General features: G+C 36.1%; 1 protein-coding gene across 5 annotated transcripts in view; it reads right to left on the reverse strand.

The window, feature by feature from the left end:
* RYR2 (ryanodine receptor 2) overlaps positions 1-22,870 on the reverse strand; it is a 449,981-nt gene that overhangs the window by 42,774 nt on the left and 384,337 nt on the right. For all 5 annotated transcript variants that reach the window (XM_085298277.1, XM_085298276.1, XM_085298275.1 and 2 more), the window contains 4 exons: positions 13,797-13,896; positions 12,806-12,885; positions 10,730-10,806; positions 9,131-9,204 (listed from right to left, as the gene is read on the reverse strand). In XM_085298277.1, the coding sequence (XP_085154403.1) occupies positions 9,131-9,204; positions 10,730-10,806; positions 12,806-12,885; positions 13,797-13,896 (331 nt within the window). The remainder of the gene's footprint in view (positions 1-9,130; positions 9,205-10,729; positions 10,807-12,805; positions 12,886-13,796; positions 13,897-22,870) is intronic.

The raw sequence follows: 22,870 nt of genomic DNA on the forward strand, positions 1-22,870 counted from the left end.
AAAATATACATCATTTTAATGCTTGGTAAAGTAGGCAACCGAAGGAAAGGCGATAAAAACATAAGCAAATTGGAGAAATATTTAGAAGATTTTTTTTTAATGGCGAAATATTTTCAACTGTTATCTGAACTTCCAAATCCAATGTCAAATTTTTTTTTTCAAGKAGGTGAACAGAAGGAAACAAGAGAGAAAAAAAAGAGTGAAGGTCCTAACAGACTGGAAATTATATAGATAGTGATTACACTGATAATTATGGACATATTGTTAAATTGATTATTATAACTATATTTATAAGGGATCGGATTCATTATTTTATTATTATAATTACATTATTAGAGCTGAATTATAAACAATATAAATTACAATTTGGAATATTTATAAACAGAAACACGATCAGAGGTTTCTTTGTACACAAAGGCATGAATGATTACACATTCAAGCTACTGGACTCACTAGTCCAAAGCCTGGCAATTTTAAAACGAGAAGCTTCAGTAAAATAGTAGGATTAGGAAGCAAAAAAATTTTGAAAATTAATGTGAATAATAAAAATATATTAGCTCACCCTATTTCCTGTGCCCATGAACATAATGTTTGGTAACAACAGCACGCAGCACCAAAGGATAAGCAACTACACTTTCTTGTAACATAGGGAAAGATAAAATGCTTTTCCTCTTAATTCCACATGTGTACTTCCGGTTGGAAGGGACCTCTGGAGATCATCTAGTCCAACTTCCCTGCTCAAGCAGGGTCACCTAGAGCATGTTAGACAGGGTTGCATCCAGGCAGGCCTTGAAGATCTCCAGAGAAGGAGACTCCACAACCTCTCTGGGCAACCTGGTCCAGTGCTCYGTCACTCTCACAGGGAAGAAATTCCCCCTCACGGTCAGGCGGAACTTCCTGTGCTTCAATTTCTGCCCATTGCYTCTTGTCCTGTCACACGGGGCAACTGAAAAGAGTTTGTCCCTGTCCCCTTGACACCCTCCCTTCAGGTACTTGTACACATTGATAAGATCCCCCCTCAGGCTTCTCTTCCCCAGGCTGAAGAGGCCCAGCTCTCGCAGCCGTTCCTCAMAGGGCAGGTGCTCCAGCCCTCTGATCATCTTCGTAGCCCTACACTGGACTCTCTCCAGTAGCTCYATGTCTCTCTCGTCCTGGGGAGGCCAGAACTGGACACAGKACTCGAGATGAGGCCTCCCCAGGGCTGAGKAGAGGGGCAGGATCACCTCCCTCGATCTSCTGGCAACACTCTTCCTAATGCACCCCAGGATACCATTGGCCTTCCTGGCCACAAGGGCACATTGCTGGCTCATGGTCAACCTGTCATCCACCAGCACTCTCAAGTCCTTCTCKGCAGAGCTGCTCTCCAGWAGGTCAGCCYSCAGCTTGTRCTGGTGSCTGGGGTTATTTTTCCCTAGGTGCAGGACCCTGCACTTGCCCTTGTTGAACCTCATGAGGTTCCTCTCTGTCCAACTCTCCAGTCTGCCCAGGTCTCTCTGAATGGCCGCACAGCCCTCAGGTGCGTCACCCTCTCCTCCCAGCTTGGTATCATCTGCAGACTTGCTGAGGAGGCACTCCGCCCCCTCATCCAGGTCATTGATGAATAAGGATGGGACAGGATGGGACCCAGTATTGAGCCCTGGGGGACTCCACTAGCCACAGGCCTCCAATTAGACTCCACATCACTGATGATGACCCTCTGATCTCTGCCTTTCACCCAGTTCTCAATCCACCTCACWGTCCACTCGTCTAACCCACACTTSCTGAGCTTCTCTAGGAGGATGTTATGGGAGAGAGTGTCAAAAGCCTTGCTGAAGTCAAGGTACACAACGTCCACTGCTCTGCCCTCATCTCCCCAGCCAGTCATTCCATCAGAGAAGGCTATCAGATTGRTTAAGCAGGATTTCCCCTTGGTGAATCCATGTTGGCTACTTCTGATCGCCTTCTTTTCCTCCATATGTCTGGAGATGACATCCAGAAGGAGCTGTTCCATCACCTTACCAGCAATGGAGGTGAGGCTGACTGGCTTATAGTTGCCTGGGTTCTCCTTCTTGCCTTTTTTGAAGACTGGAGTGACACTGGCTTTCTTCCAGTCCTCAGGCACCTCTCCAGTTCTCCAGAACCTTTCAAAGATGAATCTATGCCATTTCTACGGATAAGACTACAGAATAAATTATAGGGCTATTAAAGATAAAAAGCTATTGACATTTCTTTTTATGTCAAAATTCCAGTAAAAATCATCTATAGCACTATCGCTATGGTTTAAATAAGCCACAATATTTTAAAAATAATATTTCTAATTGTATTTGAGATCAATTATTTCATGCTTGCCAGATAGAAATTTTCATCTTTAATCTCTCCTATATGTCTAGCCAATCAGTTTTACTCCATAAAAGCAACGGAGTAAAAACTGCAATACCACAATCTTCTGAAATGCTGGCACGGAACAGGAACTACAACAAAAAAGTGAAAAGCAAAAAAATTCACCAGAAGCTTGATTCAGGAAAATTCAGGAAAACATATGAGTACGTTTTGCATTGAAGTGCATATGTACTTCAATAAGTACCTAAATGTTTCCCTTAATGAAATGATCTCTTCAATATTGATTTGAAACATGGAGATATACTTGAAAGAAGAAAAAAGGTTTTAATCCTGAATTACAGTACATATCAGATGGAAACTTTCAGTGGTATTTAACCTTTGGTTTTTTCCAGTCTCATTTTACTGACCAAAAAGAAACAGTATTAAATTGTATTATACTTGATCATACGATCAATATGCTGATAAGTATTCTGACCACTAGTTTCAAAGGCATAACATTATAAAGGTGCAAAATTTACAGACCTCTTTCAGCCAAGCACTTAGGAAGATCTATTTAGATTCATCACAGACATTACTAAAAAAAGGCTATGAAAGTGCTTTTCTAGATTACATTTAGGTTAGGGCCTGGTTTAGAGCCTAAGTTATACTAAAATCAGTTTTCTTGTTTTATTATTTTTTTTTCCAGGAAAGATGTGTAGACTAATTAAAATAATATAAGCCTATATTAAAATCAGATATAAACATAGAAACTGAGGCTGAAAGCCTCAGCAGCAGTTTGGCCAAGTTGAATAGGAAAATAAAGAGAAAAAAAGGATAAACTGAGGAAAGAATTTCAAGAATCCATCATACAATGTTCTGACTTTAAGCAACCTGAACATATCACTTTAAATGTCCTTTCAGCTATTTCACCTTCTTTTTTCAGCCATTTTACCTTCTTTTTAATATTTCTCCACCTCTATTTTTCTTAACCGCTTACCAGCTAACATTTTTCAGAACAACGGGAGAAACAAGTCTCAAACTAACATGACATACAGATCAGTTTATGGTGAACTAATCTTCTGGCTTTTCGTACACCTCTTTGAATTCAAGAATAACTTTGCCATGAAATATATTCYGGTTGTAATATTGGAAGGGCTTGGAAGGGCTTTTATTCACTCCCCTAAACAGAAATCACAAAATGAATACAAGTAATGGCAAAATTCTGCAAAATCAAACAATGTGATCATATCACATGGGCTGAAAGATTTGTTCCTTTTGAAAATATTTTATGCATTTCAAAGTGAAATAAAAACTGTTTTAAAAATCTTAGCCATACTGAGGTTTAAAATAATCCTGATTATCAGACTTCTACATTTATTCTGTAATGACCTGACTGTAGCTATCTAATTTAAATAAAATATTGGTAATGTTGGTGTTGTCAGGATCTTGTTTTTCTGATGTTACTTATTGAATGCAAGAGGTATCTTGCTGGTTATTATAGAAGTGGCACGCAGATTTCTTCGTATAAAATCTAAGAGAAGCACCTTTGTTGTTATGCACACAAATTCATGCCAGCACACACAAACATTTATACAGATAATGCACCCACAAATATACACATTGCATATCATACGGTTCAGGGTATTAAGATGCTGTGTTCTTTAGCTTCCAGTGATATGATGCCTATACTGGAATATATTTGCTTAAACATACATTAAAATAGTTAAAATGCTGCCATTACTCATGCTGTATGTAAATGATATGGCTGCACACATGAAGGCTTTATGTCTGCAGTTKGTGCAAAACTGATAGCCTGACTTTTCAATGTACAGGAACAGAAGTATCATGTAGAGTAAATAAAAATAAGATTGAACAGAAAACAAAATACATGTTTTTTTCCTTGAAAGTGCATGTGTCCGCATTTAATAATTCTTTTTTTTTTTATTCTCAATCTAAAACCTCTATTACTACTTAGAAATATTTGTTTGGTGCTACATATTATAGAAACATACAAATACATTCAACGTTCACAGAGCTACAGGGGCTACCTTGCCAGTGTTAACTCTGATCTCACTACAGAATACCAATGTTTTGAGATCAGATAGTGTTTTGGCAGAAACCTATCAAATACAGTTTAAATAGCCTTTTCCTGTCTGAAATTGGGACTCTTTTATAAAGRAAGAAATCAATTGGCCTAGTACCAAAGGTGACACAGTAGCACATGACAAAGACTCAACTATGAGGCAAAAAGGATCTACTTATCTCTTGAAATTTCCATTTCCATGTGATTATTTAAAAACTCAATGCAATGCCAATCAAACAAAATTGAGTTTTCTTTTCACAATGTTTAAGAGAGGTTAAAAATGTCAGTCTAAAAATAGTCCAAAATTTTAAAAGATTTTTTTTCTATTTACTAACATTAAGTCTGTTGAGGACATTGTTCAACAGCAGTAGCATGAACAGTAATGCCAATACAAATCAAATGAGTATGAGAGACTCGGACATTACATTTGTATAGAGATGCTAGCAACATTCTCTTGAAACCTTTAGTAAGTAACAGCACCAGCAATATTCAGGAACGGACAGGAAGTCAGATTAACTAATATCTTAGACGTAAAACTTTCCTAATTCTATCAGCTGGCTTGTTGCTCAGTCTTGGGGAACTCATTCACCTTTCTATAATTCGAACTAAAAGCAATTACTTCTCTGTAGAGGTTATCTGGTTTAATTTTAAAAGTTTCTCAAGCTAATAGTGTGTTTTTCATTATAATATCTGAGAGACTTGAAGGTTATTACTATTTCAGAAACGTTTAGTTTGAATTACAGCTGAGCTTCAGTGATCCACAGTGTCTACAAAATGAGCCCAAAATCTTGGACCATATTTCACTGAAAAAAAACATTTTTTTACAAATTTTCTCATAACAATCTAGAAAGCAGAGAGTTTCAAATGGTAAGTAATATTCATTATATGACTATGAAGGGAAAAAATACTAATTCCAACACACACAAGTTTCATTGGGATGACTTTTAAAAAGAAGAAAACAGAATAAAATTTAAAAAATACCACTCTAGGAAATGGCCTAGCAAAGTCAAGACAATCTGACAAAATATTGTAAACTTTTTAGATCATCTGGTTAAGTAAAGCTAGTTGCTTTGGAGAAAAACATTGCACTTTCAAGCTTATTGTGACTTACAGTGAAATAGAATAGACTGTGATTGTTAAATGAAAAACCATCACAAGATAATAAGCATTTCTATGTGCCTTTGGTCTTAATCCCAGAATAATCAAAAATGGAATAATAATAATAATAAAAAAMRTACATAAGATACAACATTGAGTACATCACAAAAACAAGTAAGAAACACATTTGCTAAAGAACCATCAATGTTGTTACCAGTGGGGGTTCCAGGGTTTGGAAAGGGAAGGTAGTACTAGGCAGAAGAAAATCAGGACAAGGAGCTTAAGATGTGGACAGCACAAAGAAACAGCTGGAACAGARCAATAAATCTGACATCCATGTTGACTCAATACAGGGCTTTCTGCCTATTGCCAAGGTTAATGTGGGACCAGAAACAAGCTTTTATACAGCATTGCCCTTGAGGAGAAGTTGACTGTAGTCCCACAGCCATCAAGAGCAGTTTTTACTTGACTTTGGCAAGAACAGTTTCAGGTATATAGGCAGCAGTCCCGTGACAATTACTCATTAATACGCTTCTGTGTCAAATCCAGAAGTCATGGCAAACAGGGTACAGAGCACTTCTTACATCACTTTATTCCCTTCAGAATCAATAAAATGTTCCTGAATTGAAAGGTAATTAATTATTGATGGAGCAAGTACCTCATTTGAGAAAAGGAATGGAAARAAGTATTTCCGCATCTAACATCAACACCTTCTTGGAAGCACTTGATAGATGGGTTATTCATAGGATTGCGAGCCGACATATGATCTCAGCTATCCCATAAAATCCAGGATATTTGGAAATTGTTCACCACAGGAATTTCCCCACAGACTCACTGGCTGGGCTTTCATAATGCTATCAGGCATTAATACCAGTAGCTCTAAAACTCTTATGTAAACTACTTTACAATAAATTAAAAAGGTGTGCTTCACAATAACAGAATTATTATTATTATTTGAAGGTAGCATAATAATGTTACTCTAAAAAGAAAATCTACAGGATTTTTTTTATTTGGTTTTGTTTTGTTCTGGTTTCTTGAACTTCCAATAACTGGATAATATTCTGTAAAAAAGCAGTTGTTACCAAATGTTATCTCTTTGCACCAAGAAATCTTCGACATAGTGCGATTACTTCATTTTGATATTGCTGCTGTTACTATTCAGTAACATGAAAGGGAACCAAGCACATGATCCTAACTGTAGAATTTTCTTAAACTGCCAAATGAAAAGTTCCACTCAGAAAACAGTGAAAAATCAAGATCCCTGCACCRTCACTTAATATTTGACTAATGAAAAGGCATCTGCTGTGTTTGTGCTTAGTTTGTCTGCTGAAGTGTAAGCATTTTTTTTTTATTTTAAATTCTCTTTTCTCATTGCAGCGCTCAAGGCAAATGCTCTTACAAAGCTCTTTAACTTGATTTTGGAGGGATGTAGAGGTACAGGAATCTTTGCACACCACGTAGCTCTCAATGCAAGGAAAAACCTATAAACATTGTTTCTCTAAATTAGCGAAGCACCACCTCTTCTTTGTATCAACTTCTGACTGCATTAGATAAACCTAGCCAGTGGCAAGTCCTCCCCTTACTAACCGCCCTTGAATCCTCACTGGCTCCACCACTGATTTCCCAGCTCACACAAATCAATGCAGCGATAAAGCCACATTCAATARCAACATAAATACTACAGGAGGGACTACAGCACAAGGCTCTGTGTATGTAGAGATATAGATATGTATTTTTAAACATTCATCCACCGCAAATACTGGGCCAACTAAAACAGAAAGAAATAATGATGACGCCCCCCACGCCAAAGGAAAGAAATTTTTAAAAAGCTTGCTGCTCTTACATCTAGTGTGCCAGTTACTGTGCAAATCCTGAGAAAGGGAGGAAGAACAAACAAGTGGGGAGAGTTGACAAAAAACAAAATGTTTGGAGTACACAATTATAATAATAATAGAAAAGAACCCACTAGTTTAAAAGTCTTACAGGAACAAAAAATCTAATGGTGTTCAGGAGCTGTACAGTGCTGACACAAAGCTAGCAAGAGGAAAAATAAAGTAAAGATAGCTATTTTTAATAATTACCACGCTCATGAGTGATGACTGAGGAAGGGAGGACAGGACATTTAGTTCAAAAAAAAAAAAAAAAAAAAAGAAATGGGAAAAAAAGGTTTAGAAGTTCTTTTTAGTAAATACAAAATATATTTAGTATTGGTTCTGGCAAATTAGTTCTGCAGTAAAAGACAAAGATGAGATAAACAAAAAATCCCACAAATGAGGAAGCATAAAAATTTTCTAACATATGTAGAGTTAATTATGAAGTTTTCAAAGAATTATTTATATAACCTGTCATTTCTASTAATAGAGGCAGCAAATAAAAATGAACCTGTATTTTGAAAGCCCATTTCTAAATCCAATGTCATGAATAATCAGTTTAAGTATTTATTAATAGAAATGTTACCCAAAAGAGTAAAACATTCTGCAGAGTAATTTTTAGTAAGACATGGCAATGGCCAAAACTTTGTAAGCCAGAAWGCTGCGCCAGTGTTCAGTCCACCATTGCACGACAGAATTTTATCCACACAGGTTAACTTTCTTTAGTTTACTCAAGTAWGTCTAGTAGGATTTGAGCTATAATTTAAACTGTATGAACACTTTTGGAGAAGCAGCATTTATGATCACTCTTGAAGTCACTCACTCAAATTTAATAGTTTGTGGTTTCGACATTCAGACAAGCAGTTGAATAATCAAGAATTATGTCACATAAAAGAGCTACAGGCACAATAACCAACGAGAYATTCAGTGCTGCAGGTATGAATTATGAACTCCAAAGCGCAATAATGACTATGCAGTCAATTTTTTTARCCTTGTTTTTAAGATAATAGTATGTTAAGATTAGTTTGCTCTAGAATTAAAGCACAAAAATACACTGCAAAAAATATTGACAATGTGGGGAGAAAATGCGCTTTGGTAGCTCTAGTAGTCACAGAAGAATGAGCCTAATGGTTCCAGATGCTCATGGCGAGAGAGTAACTGAACCTACTGTCAGGCAGAAGAAAGAAATCGACACTGAATACAGAAGGCAGAAAGCCAAATCCRTTCAAAATAAAAAATAAACTGAAAATTTTGTAATGTTTCCCCAAAAGACAAACTGAAAAGAATTATTTCAAAGACGACACTTTCCAAACAGACTACTCCCAAACATCAAACACAGTTCCCTTGACCTTTGATATTCAATTTATTGCTTACTGAATTGTCTATATTTCATTCCACCCAAGACAGTTTAAGAAATCAGCTGGGAGCTCTTAATTTCATTTTATGCTGAAAGTGGTTGGGGTTTTCTGAAATGTTTTACACGGGCAAACACTACTGTTTGTAACTAAAATCTGCTTCTGGTTTTACATGTCACGTCTTCTCCCCTTCTTTAGAAGGGCAGGTACAACTCCTCTGGGACAATCTGGAAACTCAGCACATGCTCGTGACTTACTGTTGCCCAGGACAGGCTCAGGTAGGTCAATTAAATATAAATCACTTTAGGAAACATACCTTAGCTTCAGCCTCTTGATATATATTTACAGAGTTCCTTCAAATTCAGCTTGCTTCCACAAAACGTAAAAGACAAGATGACAAACCATTTCCATTAAAATAATAATACCTGATCCCTCTTCAGTCACCATGCCAAGGCCTTCTGCTTTGTTTTGACGTTCAAACGCGTTTAGGTCAAGAACACTACAAGGAGAAAAATTATAGGTATGCTCTGATGAAACATTTGTAATATTTTGTTATGTGAAAGATGATAGAGAAAAGCATATTATTTCAGCKAAGCATACAATCATACTAGAGCCAAGAAAACACATTTCAGGAGCTCAATATACCTCTTAGCCACAAGATTACAGAACTTAATGCAACATATTCACCTCTGCTTTTACTCTGCAAATGACAATAGAATTTGGCTCTTTATGACTAATCAAAAAAGGGGGAATATATGAGCTGATGACATACACACACATTTTACAGGTTACAAAGAAGGCATATTATTGACTACTTTTACTATAATCTGGTCCATTCCAAGCAGCGAGGTCAGTTAYGAAATTATGCCGTTACTCGCTCCACTCAGTGTCCCCTTCCATGTCGTGTTCTGAAAAAGTAAAGCTGCCAAAGGYGAACCTGTATTAAATTAATCAGATTTAATGAAGAGATTTCCATTTCTGAATCAGCAAGGTTCTGCCTGTCTCGACTGAGCATGTTAGCTWGTCAAGGATAACTTGTTTGTAAGAACATTTCCAAAAGTCAGATGAATGTAGACCTCCAACAGGAGAATTTCTGCTGGCAAGAAATCTGACTAATTTCACAATTAAGCTTGCCCAAAGATAGTGTTATGAAAGAAGGACATGACATGGCACCCTTCATGTAACAGAAGACTGAATCCCTTGATCCAGGAAGTCCTTTCTAGTCCATTGTATTATATCCATTAATATATTATTTATGCAAATGGTTTCTTCTCAGGGCTTTTATATAATATATACTTTATAAATATTTAAATATCTATATTAACACATGTATAATTTGTTTTGTCCATATAAAAATATATAATATATTATAAATATGTGTATATAGGGAATTATCTATAAAATACACAATTATGTGTGCATTTTTGTATATTTATATATACATACTATTATACAGATATGTGTGTATATGCATACAAATATATCAAATTAACAGAAATTTTCAAGATGGATGTGCGGACAAAAAAAAAATCACAGTTCACAAAAGAAACCCCTCAGCTTACTAAGATACAGTATTCTGTTCCTTTTTCTGTTATTGCTATTAGCAATAACAGAATTGCTATTAGCACTTCTAGCATATGGAGTTTTCCCAAAATCTTTGTGACTATTTAACACCAATCATTAATCTGGACTCTCAAGATTAYAGGGTATCTCCAGAGTTAAGAACTCACTGCTGAAGAATGCTCTTAACTCTGGAGTTCTTTTCTTGCATATATTAAMTAGCCACTAGTATATATAAATGCTGTAAATCTGTATGAGGAGAGCTCTTTAACTAATGTAGATCCACATCTTGTAAAGATTTTCATACCAAAAGCATCATTTTGCCCTTTTCGCCAAATCCAGCACGTTACAGATCACAAATGCTCTCTGTAGAAAGTATGTAGATGCTCTCTCCAAAACTAAACATCCTGTGGGATAAAAATTAAATATGAAGTAATAAATCTGTAAAGCAGATGTTTGCTTACCTACAGGACTGCATAAGACCAGCAAGGCTCTGAAAGAAACCCACATCCTTTTTATCCTTCAAGTAGTCAAGCATTTTCTGCAGTAAAAATCATATACACAGAGAATTAACACATATACTATGTGTTACTTTAGTTTCCACAATGCTACCTGTAATCCTAGATTACTGGTCATGCTGGTGTTTTGAAATGACTCTATGATTTACTAATTATATAATAGAGTCTTGCTGAGAAAAATCTGGGTATTAAAAATAAAATAAACATTTAACGTCCACAGCCTCTACAGAAAAGAAAGCCATGTTTTTTAGATACTTCTTCCTAAGAGATGGAGGAAAAAAGGTCACTAAAATCAACACACCCAGAAGTGTTTATATTAGTGTTTAATATACACATAATTTAGCCACAGATTTGTATCAACCTAACAGTCTCAGCACCTGATGGGGTTTATAATGGCCTAAGGAAGCTTTAGCTTATTTTAGCTGCAATAGCTGAACAAGTATTTTGTAGTCTGGTGACTATTGACTGATTTTTTTTTTGTTTAACTTTGTGTAACGGCACACTGCAATGTCTATCTGTTAGCAGACTGCAATAACAAGAAGTTATTCTCTGCAGAGGGAATCATGACTCTAGAGCAAAATGTGTTGCAGAGTGAAGATACAGGATAATACCAGAGGCCCCAGTTTTAAACACAAATCACAACAGTCAAAGACTGATCTCTACAGGAATGCTACAAGAATTCGTTCTGTGAATGAGGTAAAAATCATTCTGGAGATAACAGAACAGGAAAAATGGATAAAACGTAGCCTATGAAAAGAATGTTAACAAAACTTATCAACATAACCCCAAGCAGACCCAAGACCAAAGAACTCTCCCTCCGCCACCATCAACACCACACTCCTCCCAGCAAAGCACTCAGGATGCTGATGGCTTCTTTCAGCCATTTCCACATCTTGCCCTACACGAGCCGTTCTACCTGCGGAAGGATGAAGGGCTGACATTAGGACCCAAAGGAAAACTGGAAGGGTGAGCAYAGCATCAGAGAAAAGGGGCAGAAACTAGGAAATTTTAAAACAGAAATTCCAACTGTATTCTTGATGCTTTTATGCTTTTATGTTGTAATTACATAGTTTGGACTACAAATATTAGTACTACTGTGGCTGGACTAATAATAATTGTTTCTGTATTCTGATTAGACTTAAGACTTGAACAATCATTTAAAAAATAATTAAATTGTAACGTTACAAATTCAGACAAAATAACTATGTAAAAATGTCCCAATTTTCCTTAGTGCTGTAAAATCATGACATTACAAAGAACTGGCAATACTTCATATAGATACTTCGTCAATTGACAAGTCTCTGGTCAATACTCTTCTTGGAAACRATAGCTCCTGGAAAGAGTGTTGGTTTTGCCTGTATTCAGTCACTTCAACGGTAGCTACAGGAGAGCTTAATTGTTCTTGGTTGTCCATATACCTTCACACTGTCCTATAGCAATGTAATAATAGTGGGCACGAACCCTTTGGGACCCACGAATCTTCAGCTACRGAACACTGAATACACTCTGTATGAGGCACAGAAAGCTGCTAACATACCAGACTTGTCCTCTGCTCTCCACATTATCTTCCTGTAGTTTGGCAAAYAAAGGTCAAGTTCTCTGCATTTAGCACCAAGGCTCTCCATGACATAAGCTAAGGACTTCTGAATTTATTGTTGAAGACCAGGACCACCAATTTTGCTCTACTAGCTACAGGGCAGTGGCAATCTCCATGGAAGGAAAAGATTTCCTGAGAATTCCTCTAGAAGTTAATGATTTAACATAAACTTCCTCCCCTCCTCCTGAAGTGCAAAAGGTATTTCTCTTAGCCTTTTGTTGTGATTAATTAGATGTGTACAGGCAAGAAATACATACATGAACAAGACACTTCTGTACACTATTTTCTTCTAGGGAAAAGAGTAAGAAGACAAACAGCACTTGACAAATGATAGTCATGTTACATAATATACTACTACAATAAKAAGGACCACAGTATAAAAATCTATACTAACTATAATAGGTGAAAATAAATGAGTACTTTACCTGTTGAACTGTAGAATTTCCTCCATTTAAGATGGCAATCCCTAGCTTTAGGGTAGCTGCAACCATTGGCCCCATCTCACCTTAGAATTATTAAAAATATGTGTTTTAGATGTAAAAATACCCATGTTGTATTAACTTATCCATGCAATGACTTAAATGGTAGTTTTTCAGTAAGTACACTTTTGTTCCTCATATAAAACAGAATTTTCRTACATCATCTCTAGCATGACTTAAAATCTTCATTAGTGCCTACAGACAGAATGATATATTTGAACTGCATCCAAAAAAAGACAAGACATTAGAGAGTAAGAGCAGAAAGTAAGGAATATAAATTATGTTTCATTCAGGATAGCATCCAGCAATTGACTTAAGGCTGAGTGCAACATTTAGAGTTAACTTTCCAATTTAACAATGCGTTTCTACTGTATGCTAATTTGGAAATTTTCCTATTTTTTCAGAAACTGACAATGATCTGAAGTTGGTATACAGGAAATAATTTTTAAGCAATACTACAGTAGAAACTGCACAGAAAAGACAATGAAAGGATCAAATGTTAAAGTAAGATGATGTTAAAGGGAGAGAATTCCTAAGTCATACTTCAGAAATATTTAGTCAAAGTACCAAAATAATACCAATAAAGTGATATTTGAGGAATGTTAAAAAAAAAAAAAAAAAAAAAAAAGACCAAAATCCATGCCTACTTCAGAACTGAGTACTGCCTGGGTTTGGGGCCTTTTTGTCATACATAAATACTGCTAAAGCTATGGACTTCCTCTTAACCGCTGGAAACATTAATAGTAATAGATACCTCATGAAAATTATCTATTACATTTTTCTGGATAAAATTCCAATAATTTTTGAAACTTTATGTATGTTTTGAAAACAAACCTTAATGCCAAACAGCTTCAGATTTTGCCCAACAAAAATTACAATAATTTCAAAGATAATCAGAAGCAAGTTTTAATACGCAATCTGCCCAACAAGATCTTACCTTTACTAGCACTGATTGTCTGAAGAACCATCTCAGCAGCACCCCGGTCATGCAGCCTGGCTTGCTGGTACAGAAGCTTTTGCTTTTCCATTTCTTTTTCCTGTATACAAATTCCAGTCATTTAAGATGAGGACTTCAGTTACTATCAGTTCTCCAAAGGTTTTTGGTTATTTTCTTAGTATATGGGCTCTATGACAACATCATGGACCAATTTAACAGACACAACGAAACTGAACAGATAGTAAACATGTTCAAGTAATATTTTCCCTTGGTGTTTTTTCTTTAATATACTTTTAATGGTTTGTCTGAAAAGAGTTGTCTCAATTGTATATCAGGTTAGTTTAAAGCCCATCTTCATAGTAAATATATACTGCATATAKAAACTTGCACTTATGTGCTATGTTCACAGTTTTAATTATCTTCTATAGTGTGATCTTAACTTCATACTGCTCAGCATATGGCTCTTGAGTTGCAAGTTCTTGATGAATACCAGAGTAACAGAAGCATCTCAGAAATTTTTTTTGAAAAGTCTCATTATAATACAATATGGTTTTCCCACCCTACCAACAGAATATTTGATAGAATGCACTGTGCTTTTATATTTTGCATTCTCTAGCGGCAACAAACAATACTGCATGGCGCTGCTTGAGCAATGGCTGAAGTTTGTTCTTTATAATTTAAACTACCACCGAAAACATAAAGAAGAACATAAAGAGCAAACATAAAGGCACAGTTAATTCCAGAGGACTTTGAGCTTTCACAAAGTTAATTAAAGTTTGCTGGAGAATTGAGGATGACTAAGCAGTATAAGTTGCAAAATAGAAGTTGCATAGAGCCCTATGACAGTGAGTCCATCAGATGGCGTGGTAAAAAGCTTACTCAAAGGAACATGACACAGTTAATTAGTATCATGTCCAAAACACAACGCCCAAAATATGTATGACCTAAAAGCAGGAACAGCTGCAGCAGAAGTAGCCAGAATGACAGCTTTGCTGCCATAAACTTTCCATCCAAATTACGGAAAAAAGATATTGGAAGATGGAAGAGGTTTAAAAAATGAAGGCTTGCTAGATAGAGGGTATGAATAATAAATTAAAAAGTAAGAGGTAGAAAAGAGGAATGTGTTCAAATGAATGAAAAAAGAAACCTTCAACTCAAAAGCAAACCAACACAGACATTTATGCTGTTACCAGAGAGTTCTCGCCGAGGCTGGCAAATTTGTTTCTTAAATCTTTGATAATATCGTGCTGCGGAAACAAAATTCATCAGGGTTTTTTTTTTCACACTATTAGCTCTCCTGTGGTTAAATTGTATTTCTTTTTTCCTTAAATTATGTGATAGTCTAGATGGAGGCACAAAAAGGTTAAAAAAAAATGGCAGCTTTGCTTCATATTTAGCCATGCTAAGGTTTGAAAGTTTTGCCTTCATGTTTAAACCTCTTCCTGGGAGTTCAACAAAAACAAAACAGAAGCAAACATACACACACACACATACATACGTACGCACACACATCCATACAAACACACACACATACACACCCACAAACCACCAGATAATCATGACACCACAGGTTCAGTATAGCTACCATAAAATATTTTCATCTGCTTCAGATGTGACTGAAAATTGATCAGTGCTTGATTTTTTTGAAAACTATTTTCTATTTGCAGTTATATTTGGTTTTAGACCCAACAATCTTTCAGTTTTCTTCCATTGCAAGGTGTGTTCTTCACAAGCCTAAACATCAGCTATACTACTTCTATTGTAGAATCACAAATTGATAGGGATGCTTACAGTAAGGATGCACCTGCATGCGCTACAGACTAACCCAACGTACATGCACGACTCTTGCAATTGCGCTATAGTAGAAGGGTAGGAACAGGCCTTGCCAAATAGCTTCAAGTCACAAGAGTGGCATTTTCCCAAGGAAAATCAAGGTCTCTATGTAAGCAGTAGCAAAGTAGACCAAAAAAACCCCAAAACCAAAACCCACCCGCTACTTCTAAAAGCGATCATTCCTTTGATTGCTTCCAAAGAGCCTGTTTCCTTTTTTCCAACTGACAATATTTTTTCATTATTGCTTTTGCCACACAATGTTGATAMATATATATGCAAGTCTGGCTGAGAAAGCAGGATGGCAGGAATCCTGCCACATGGCAGTGCTGATGCAAAGTGGGCCCTTAGCATAGAAAATATTCTAAATTAACATTCAAGGTATCCCCAGTTCTCTACAGTGTGCATACTGTTAATAGTATTACTGTCAATGGGGCTACCACGCTGTGTTTTTTTCATACTTTTTATTGTGCCTTGCACAATGTCAAGAAAAACTACCAAAACAGTTAGCCAGGGATTTCCTCTTATTCACAGAATCATCACATCAACAGTAAAAACTCTTCATACCAAGTGAAACATTGAAAGTAACTAATTAACCAGAAYTGTTTTAGAAACTTAAATAATAAAATCAAATGTTATATCTAGAGCACTTTTCACTGAAATGTTAAAAAGCTGGTCACTTAGAAATACACATACATGTGTTTCCACACGAAGAATTTTTTCCAGCAAGCTGGAAAACCAATGCTTTCACTGCACTTTGAAAGCAGAGACTTAAATGTTTTCTATTTCACTCAATATTTTTTAAGTAACAAGCAACCATATGCCAAAAGCAGATGTTATATCTGCTGGGCATTTACGGCACCATTAAAAAATAATCTCTCTGAGATCATGCTGAAGTATCTATGATATCAACATAATAACAGTCAGCAAATGTTCACACTGCTGTAGTTAGCGATCATCTTTTCAGTGCTAGAGGCCATTTTCTCACTCAAACTTAACATAAAAGTACTTTTTGTGTCTAGAATTACACCCAAGATGTATGCTATTAGTTATTCTTAGTACGCATTAGATTTTTCTTGCACTGATTTTCAGAAGATTGAGATGATGTGTTCTATATTCACATTTTCAAATACAAATGTTTTGAGAAGAATCAGTGATTTTATAATCCCAGTGAATTAATTATATTTCTGTCAAGGAGATTCCATTCTGGGAGAATGCTATTGACTTGCATGTATTATTTTTATATTAACAACACAGATTAATTCAAACCACAAGACTCATTGCTATTTTTCCCATATGTTTTATGATAGAAGAGTTTCAGAGTATAACATAGGCCTAAGAATGATGCGGACTGCAAGTACAAGTAAGCTGGGCAATTATCATTAAGAATAGTTATAAAATCAATGTTTATTCAAGTATTATTTTCCTTCTACATTCATTATTGCTATTAGTCATCAAGATCAAGATAATCAGTCTATCAACAGGATCAAAATCAGAAGAGACAATTTTTCCTCAAATTATTTGGGTCTCCATAAATCTTTCTAGAACTATGTACATAAAATTTGTAGTGGACTGAACACTGGTAATAGTTCTTGTTTTCAGTAATTGTCTTGTTTTCAGTAATTTTCTTTTAAGACATACTATGAATACGAAATGAGGAAAAGGACTGTAATAAGCTATTTGTTGCTTTTAGTGTTTTAATACAATTAACAACTTTAAACTTCCTTTTATTTCAGAAACATATGACATGTATTTCCAACAGTTGTACAACTAGCTGATTCCACAACTGTACAGTTAGTTGATTCCAAGAGATATTACAGAAAACCCATGTATTTATATATATCATGCCGAGTAAAACTTACACTTCAGCAGTTCTCTAACTGCTGAATATAACTCTACATAAATTCTTGGTAGAGTCTTTGCTTACTGAAGCAGAGTTTAAGTTGACATAGGGCTTTTTGATCACCTTTGTCATGAATCAATTTACAAAATCAGACAATAGAACTTAAGAGTTATATCTTTGGAGCTGTAGCTTAACACAAAAGCTTGTTCTAATAAAACTGTGCCAAAACTTCAGCTTGAAATTTGTAGGCAATAAACTTGCAAAAAATGAACTGAATAGGAGCATTAACTTACAAAAGTGTCATTCTGAAATTGTTTATTTTCTTGTAATTGTAATTGTGATTCTTAGACTCTTCCTAGCAGCTAAACCATAGGGAGAGGTCTGTTCGCTGCTACCCCTAAGCTCCCAGCCGTGGATTACAGGCTCATGCTCCTACAGAGCCTTGTTAAAAACAAAAACAAAACAAAACAAAACAAGAAAAGAAAAGAAAAGAAAAGAAAAAAAATACATGCAGAGATGGCCTTCAAGGCATGCTGCTATACAAACAGGAGCTACAAAAAATATTTCCACTTTAAACATAAAATAGATTCTATCTATATGGAATGACAAAGAGTAAACAAAATAAACAAAAAGATGAAAAAAGAAATAAATCCGAACTCAACTGTTCTAGGATTGTTTCTACTTTATCCTCATATTTTCTACTTTCGAAGACTTCTCTTAAGTCCAGAGCATGAATCCTATTTAACAGGTCTTACCCAAGCAAAACACCTGTTAATCTGAGTGACAGCTATGCATGAGTACAAGCTATGTATCAATACATAACCTTAGGTACCCAATCAAAATCTTTATGTTAAAGCTTTAAATTCAATTCATACTCTTTAATGTGCTGTAAAGAATTTGTTTCTTTTTTTTCTCTAAATCACTCATTTTGGAGTACTTCAGCTCTAAAACGTACACAGAAAATAAATACATAATACTTGTAACTGCTGAAGATTACATAGGATTTTAAGATGGTATGAGAGGAGTGTGTTATGAAATATGTTTTTGTATTGCTTAAAAAATAATTTAATCCCTGCATTCTCACAGTCATATTTCTATATTTTGCTGAAAATYTCACCACCAAAACTATTTCCTAGATAAACTAGTTTTAACTAGTTGATATGATATCCATTACATATGATACTGCACTGAGTTGAAATATCTTTTCTCTACAGGAACCTGTGTGCATTACCCAAAATATTACAAAAATAATGGAATTCTTTAAAATACAGATGATAAATTATAAGAATAGGGTAGAAAGAAAAAATGTCTCCATCTAGTCTTGTAGTAGTATCTTTAGTGGTATCGTCACATTGTTTGCACATTCATACAATTCTGTCTTCCTTTCTTGCAAGAAACTTAAAGTTTTCTTTCCTATATACTGCCTCCATATTCTTGCCATACTGATAATGAAATCACTCTACACATTTACTCCTATTCAAGTAGACAGGAATCAACAATGTCATAAGTGTCTAAAAGGAAAAATATTCYATTGCATGACTTTCAAATCTATGCACTCCCAGTTTCTGATTGGTCTTCTGCTTCAATGTTTATCTAAAATATAGCTATAAAAACACACCATTTTAAAATTATATTATCCTTACTTGTTTAAAGTAGAGTGACAAACCTGACATATTTGAAATAACTGAAATAGATGTTTTATCTATCTATACAAATTTWAAAAAAAAGAGTTCTGGATCATTTAGAAGATTCCACTATGACTAGAACTGAATTRCTTAGCTGGAGTGGACAAAAAATTTATGTACAGGGATAAAATTGGGAAAATCACTATGTAATTACTGCTTTAAAAATACTCAGAGAAGAAGGAAGCTGCATATGATCTCTTCATCTTTGAGATGTGTTTATCCTTCAAAGCAAATCATTCCTTTTCTCCAGGGCTGCTGAGGGCCCTGCCCTACACAGATCATGCCCAGGTCTGTTGAGCCGCGACAGTGAAGCAGGCAGCAGCAGCTGGCACGTGAGCGCAGCAGAGGTGGAAAGCTGGGCAGTGCTCTTGGGGAGCAGCACCCTCGTGCAGGCCCGAGCGGCGTAGTGGGGAGAGATGCTCGCGAACAGAGAAGGTAGGAAGCAGCCCCAGCAAGCCGCAACAAACGTGACGCCTTCAATCACCTTTTATCACTACGTCGCTGAGCTAAAACCCAGAGAAGAGCAAGGGCGTATTAATCGCCTTGTAGGAAGAGATTCTCTAGAACCGTCTGCAATGYGCTTCACACAGTCAGTGGGAGGTGATGCTGTTCAGGCACCCTGAACCAGCCTGGCCCAGTAGGCAAGAAACTGAGAAACAGCTGACCTTGTAACGCCAAATATACTAATTGCACTGACCCTAGCTCAGGGTTACTCTAATCTAGACTGAGGGGAGTACAAAAGATGAAAAGAGTGGGAGCAAATGACAAGTGAGGATTGACTGTCTGGCAGATGTCATAAAATCTCTTACTAGATGAAAGAATTTTTTTTCTGCATAGTGCCTATGAGAAGAAAAAAGAACTTCTGGCTGGTCAAAAAAGGGGGGCAAAAAAAAGGGAGAAGAAAGCAAAAGAGAAAAGGTTCTGGCATTAACAAATAGCACAGTATCAAGAACTCCTCAACACAAGAATCTGAGAAAGAACACCAGAACTCATACTCTCTTCTGGTAACATGTTAAATCTAATCAAATCTCACTTAACCACATGCATGTGTATTTGTAGTAGATGTAGAACTAATTTATCCTGCAGTTGTGGATAATGAAACCACAAATTATGCAACTAGTGACATAGTGTCTGTGTTTTGAGTGTTAGCCAGAAAAGCTACTCACCCCCACTGCAGGGGCTCCCTTGCCTACCTCTTTCAATATTCAACTGGAGAGTATCTGACCTCAACCACCTGACCCCACTGGTGTGTAGCAGCAGGTCTCAGCCGAGGTGCATTATTTTCCCCTTCAAAGCAAGCACTGAAGAGCCTCTTGTCCCCCTACATTTAAAGGAAGGGCTTAACAACCCAACAGTCCTCTCAACTTAAAGATTTTACTGAAACTCTATGCTTAACACCATTCAGTAGGGCAATATATAAACAGCTCAGCACAGAGGAGGAGACATTGGGCACTTGCTGAGATCTTTAGCAGCAGAAAGGCTGCAGACAGACTTTCTAAAGCATCTTGCAGGATCTCAGTTTATACCTTACAAAAGATAACTTTAGCTGCCATGTTCAAAAAAAGCTTCAAAGTATGATTTGTATTTAATCACTGCAACATTGTCTGTCAGATGATAGTTTCAGAAGCACTTTCAGATATCAGCTTCTCCCATCATTTAGATGTGTGCTAACTCAGTTGCCACTAAATGACACTAAATATTTTAAACCATAGCAACTACATTTGTTATCAAAAAGCACTGGACAAAATTTCATACTTGTGATTTGATGTATTTCACCTCTGTGATACCAAAATTTCTCACAGCACAGGACACTGGCTTCAACAGAACTGCACTAACCGGCATCAAAACTTTTACGAAACTGATGAGCAAATGAACACTTCTGTCTTGTACCCTTCTTACCTATATATAAAATCTCTAGTAAGAAGTCATACTCAAAGTTAATTTGCAGAAGTGATCCAAACACTAGTTACAAAAAGRAAAACAGTGTTGTTAGACTTAAGCAAGTTTCACGATAATGGATCCTTCAACTATGAAGATCAGTTAAGGAAACAATTCTTCACCAGAAAACCATTCTGGGTCTTCAAGGAAATATCTTGCAACATGAAAGTAGAAATTTACTCTCAATTCCCTTCCTAGAGTCAAAGGAGATTTAATACAGAGATCTAAATTTCAACTTGTCAATCAAATGTTCACAATAGACCTGAGCAAATGCAAAAAACCTCACAGATTTTGCAGTAGATTACTGAAAAGCAGTTTGTAAGTACACATTGTTCTTAGATTAGTTTTTTGGATGTGGTTTATTGAAGTCAGTTTCTGAAATTGGAGGGTTATTCTTAAAATGTGAAGTCAAAGATTTGTTTTTAAGAGTTTATTTCATTTTTTGCAGAGAAAACTGCAGTGCAACTAGCAATATACAGTGGCTCCAGACACCTGCTTTAAGCTTTTATTAAGTAACCTCTCCCTCTGTCCTATAAACACATCCTGTCCCGTTAGCAAAGCACAGCATCTTTTCTCAGCTCCTCAAAGGCTGAGTTTTGAYAAACTATGCCCCAAAAGATTCTCAAAGCATCAAAGGAACAAATGAAAAGATTCATTTCATTATGGGTAAAAAAAACTGATGAGGAAAACCATATTTGCATATTAGTTTGAATGTTTAATTCCTAAGAATTGATACATTGGTCATGGGGAGCATGACCAACAGTCCAGCCTTAATCCATACCATTTTTTAATAGAACTAGTATAACTTTATTATAAACACACAGCGTATGGGCCGCTCTGTTTGTTCAGGCTTTGTGATAGTGATCATCTCTGACAAACCAGATCCTCAGCTGAGAGCTGGCATTCTTTGCCTGAGATAAGTGACAGCATGATGTATCCTTTGTATAAAAACCTGGTTAATACAAGGATTTAACAGCAAAGTTGCWACCTGGAATAGGGATGAAGACATTTAACAAAGAAATGCGCTTTTTTCTCCATTTCTTTTCTTCACAGATTAAACTTTTATTTTAAAAAGATGAGTTGAGCTTTGATTCTTCCTTTTTAAGTCCCAATTCTACACATATTTAGAGCACCTTACTATATAGTTTACCAGCAGAATCAGTGACTTAAACTCAGAAACCAATTTGCATTCAACTAGTGAAACACTGATTGGAAATCATTTTCTGTCAGATAGAATCAAGGGCAGACACTAACACCAGCTCTACAGGGAGTCAACAGCATGTCTGTTCAATGAGAGAGAAATTTAACTTAAAGAGAAAGAGCAAGGAGCAAAGATAATCACAATAATTCAAAGCAAATACAAGCAAGTAAATGTAGGCAGGCACACACCAACGTGCAGGCAACATTATTGTGGGTTTATATTGTGATCTCCTCCACTGCCTATGCAATGATCTCCATACAGCTTATTCATATCAGAAATGAGTCTACATTGCATGAGGCATGAGCTTGAATATTGCTGCTAAAATACGTTCATCATTGCTACTACATTCTAAGCTTGCCTACAGCTCTCTGTTGCTCTGATTCTGTAAAGATGCAGGACTTCATATGTTTTTTAAAGCCTAGAATAGCAGTAGAGTTTTATTCCCATACAAATTTAACAGTCAGTCTTTTTGCATGCATACAAATATGGGGAAAAAATCACCATGGATTTTGAGATAGATAAACAGATAGAGACACAGAAAAAAACCACAGACACACACACACACACACACACCTGG

This window comes from Rhea americana, unplaced genomic scaffold, assembly GCF_003343005.1.
Source record: "Rhea americana isolate MKP2758 unplaced genomic scaffold, rheAme1 scaffold_137, whole genome shotgun sequence".
NCBI classification, from domain to species: Eukaryota; Metazoa; Chordata; class Aves; order Rheiformes; family Rheidae; genus Rhea; species Rhea americana.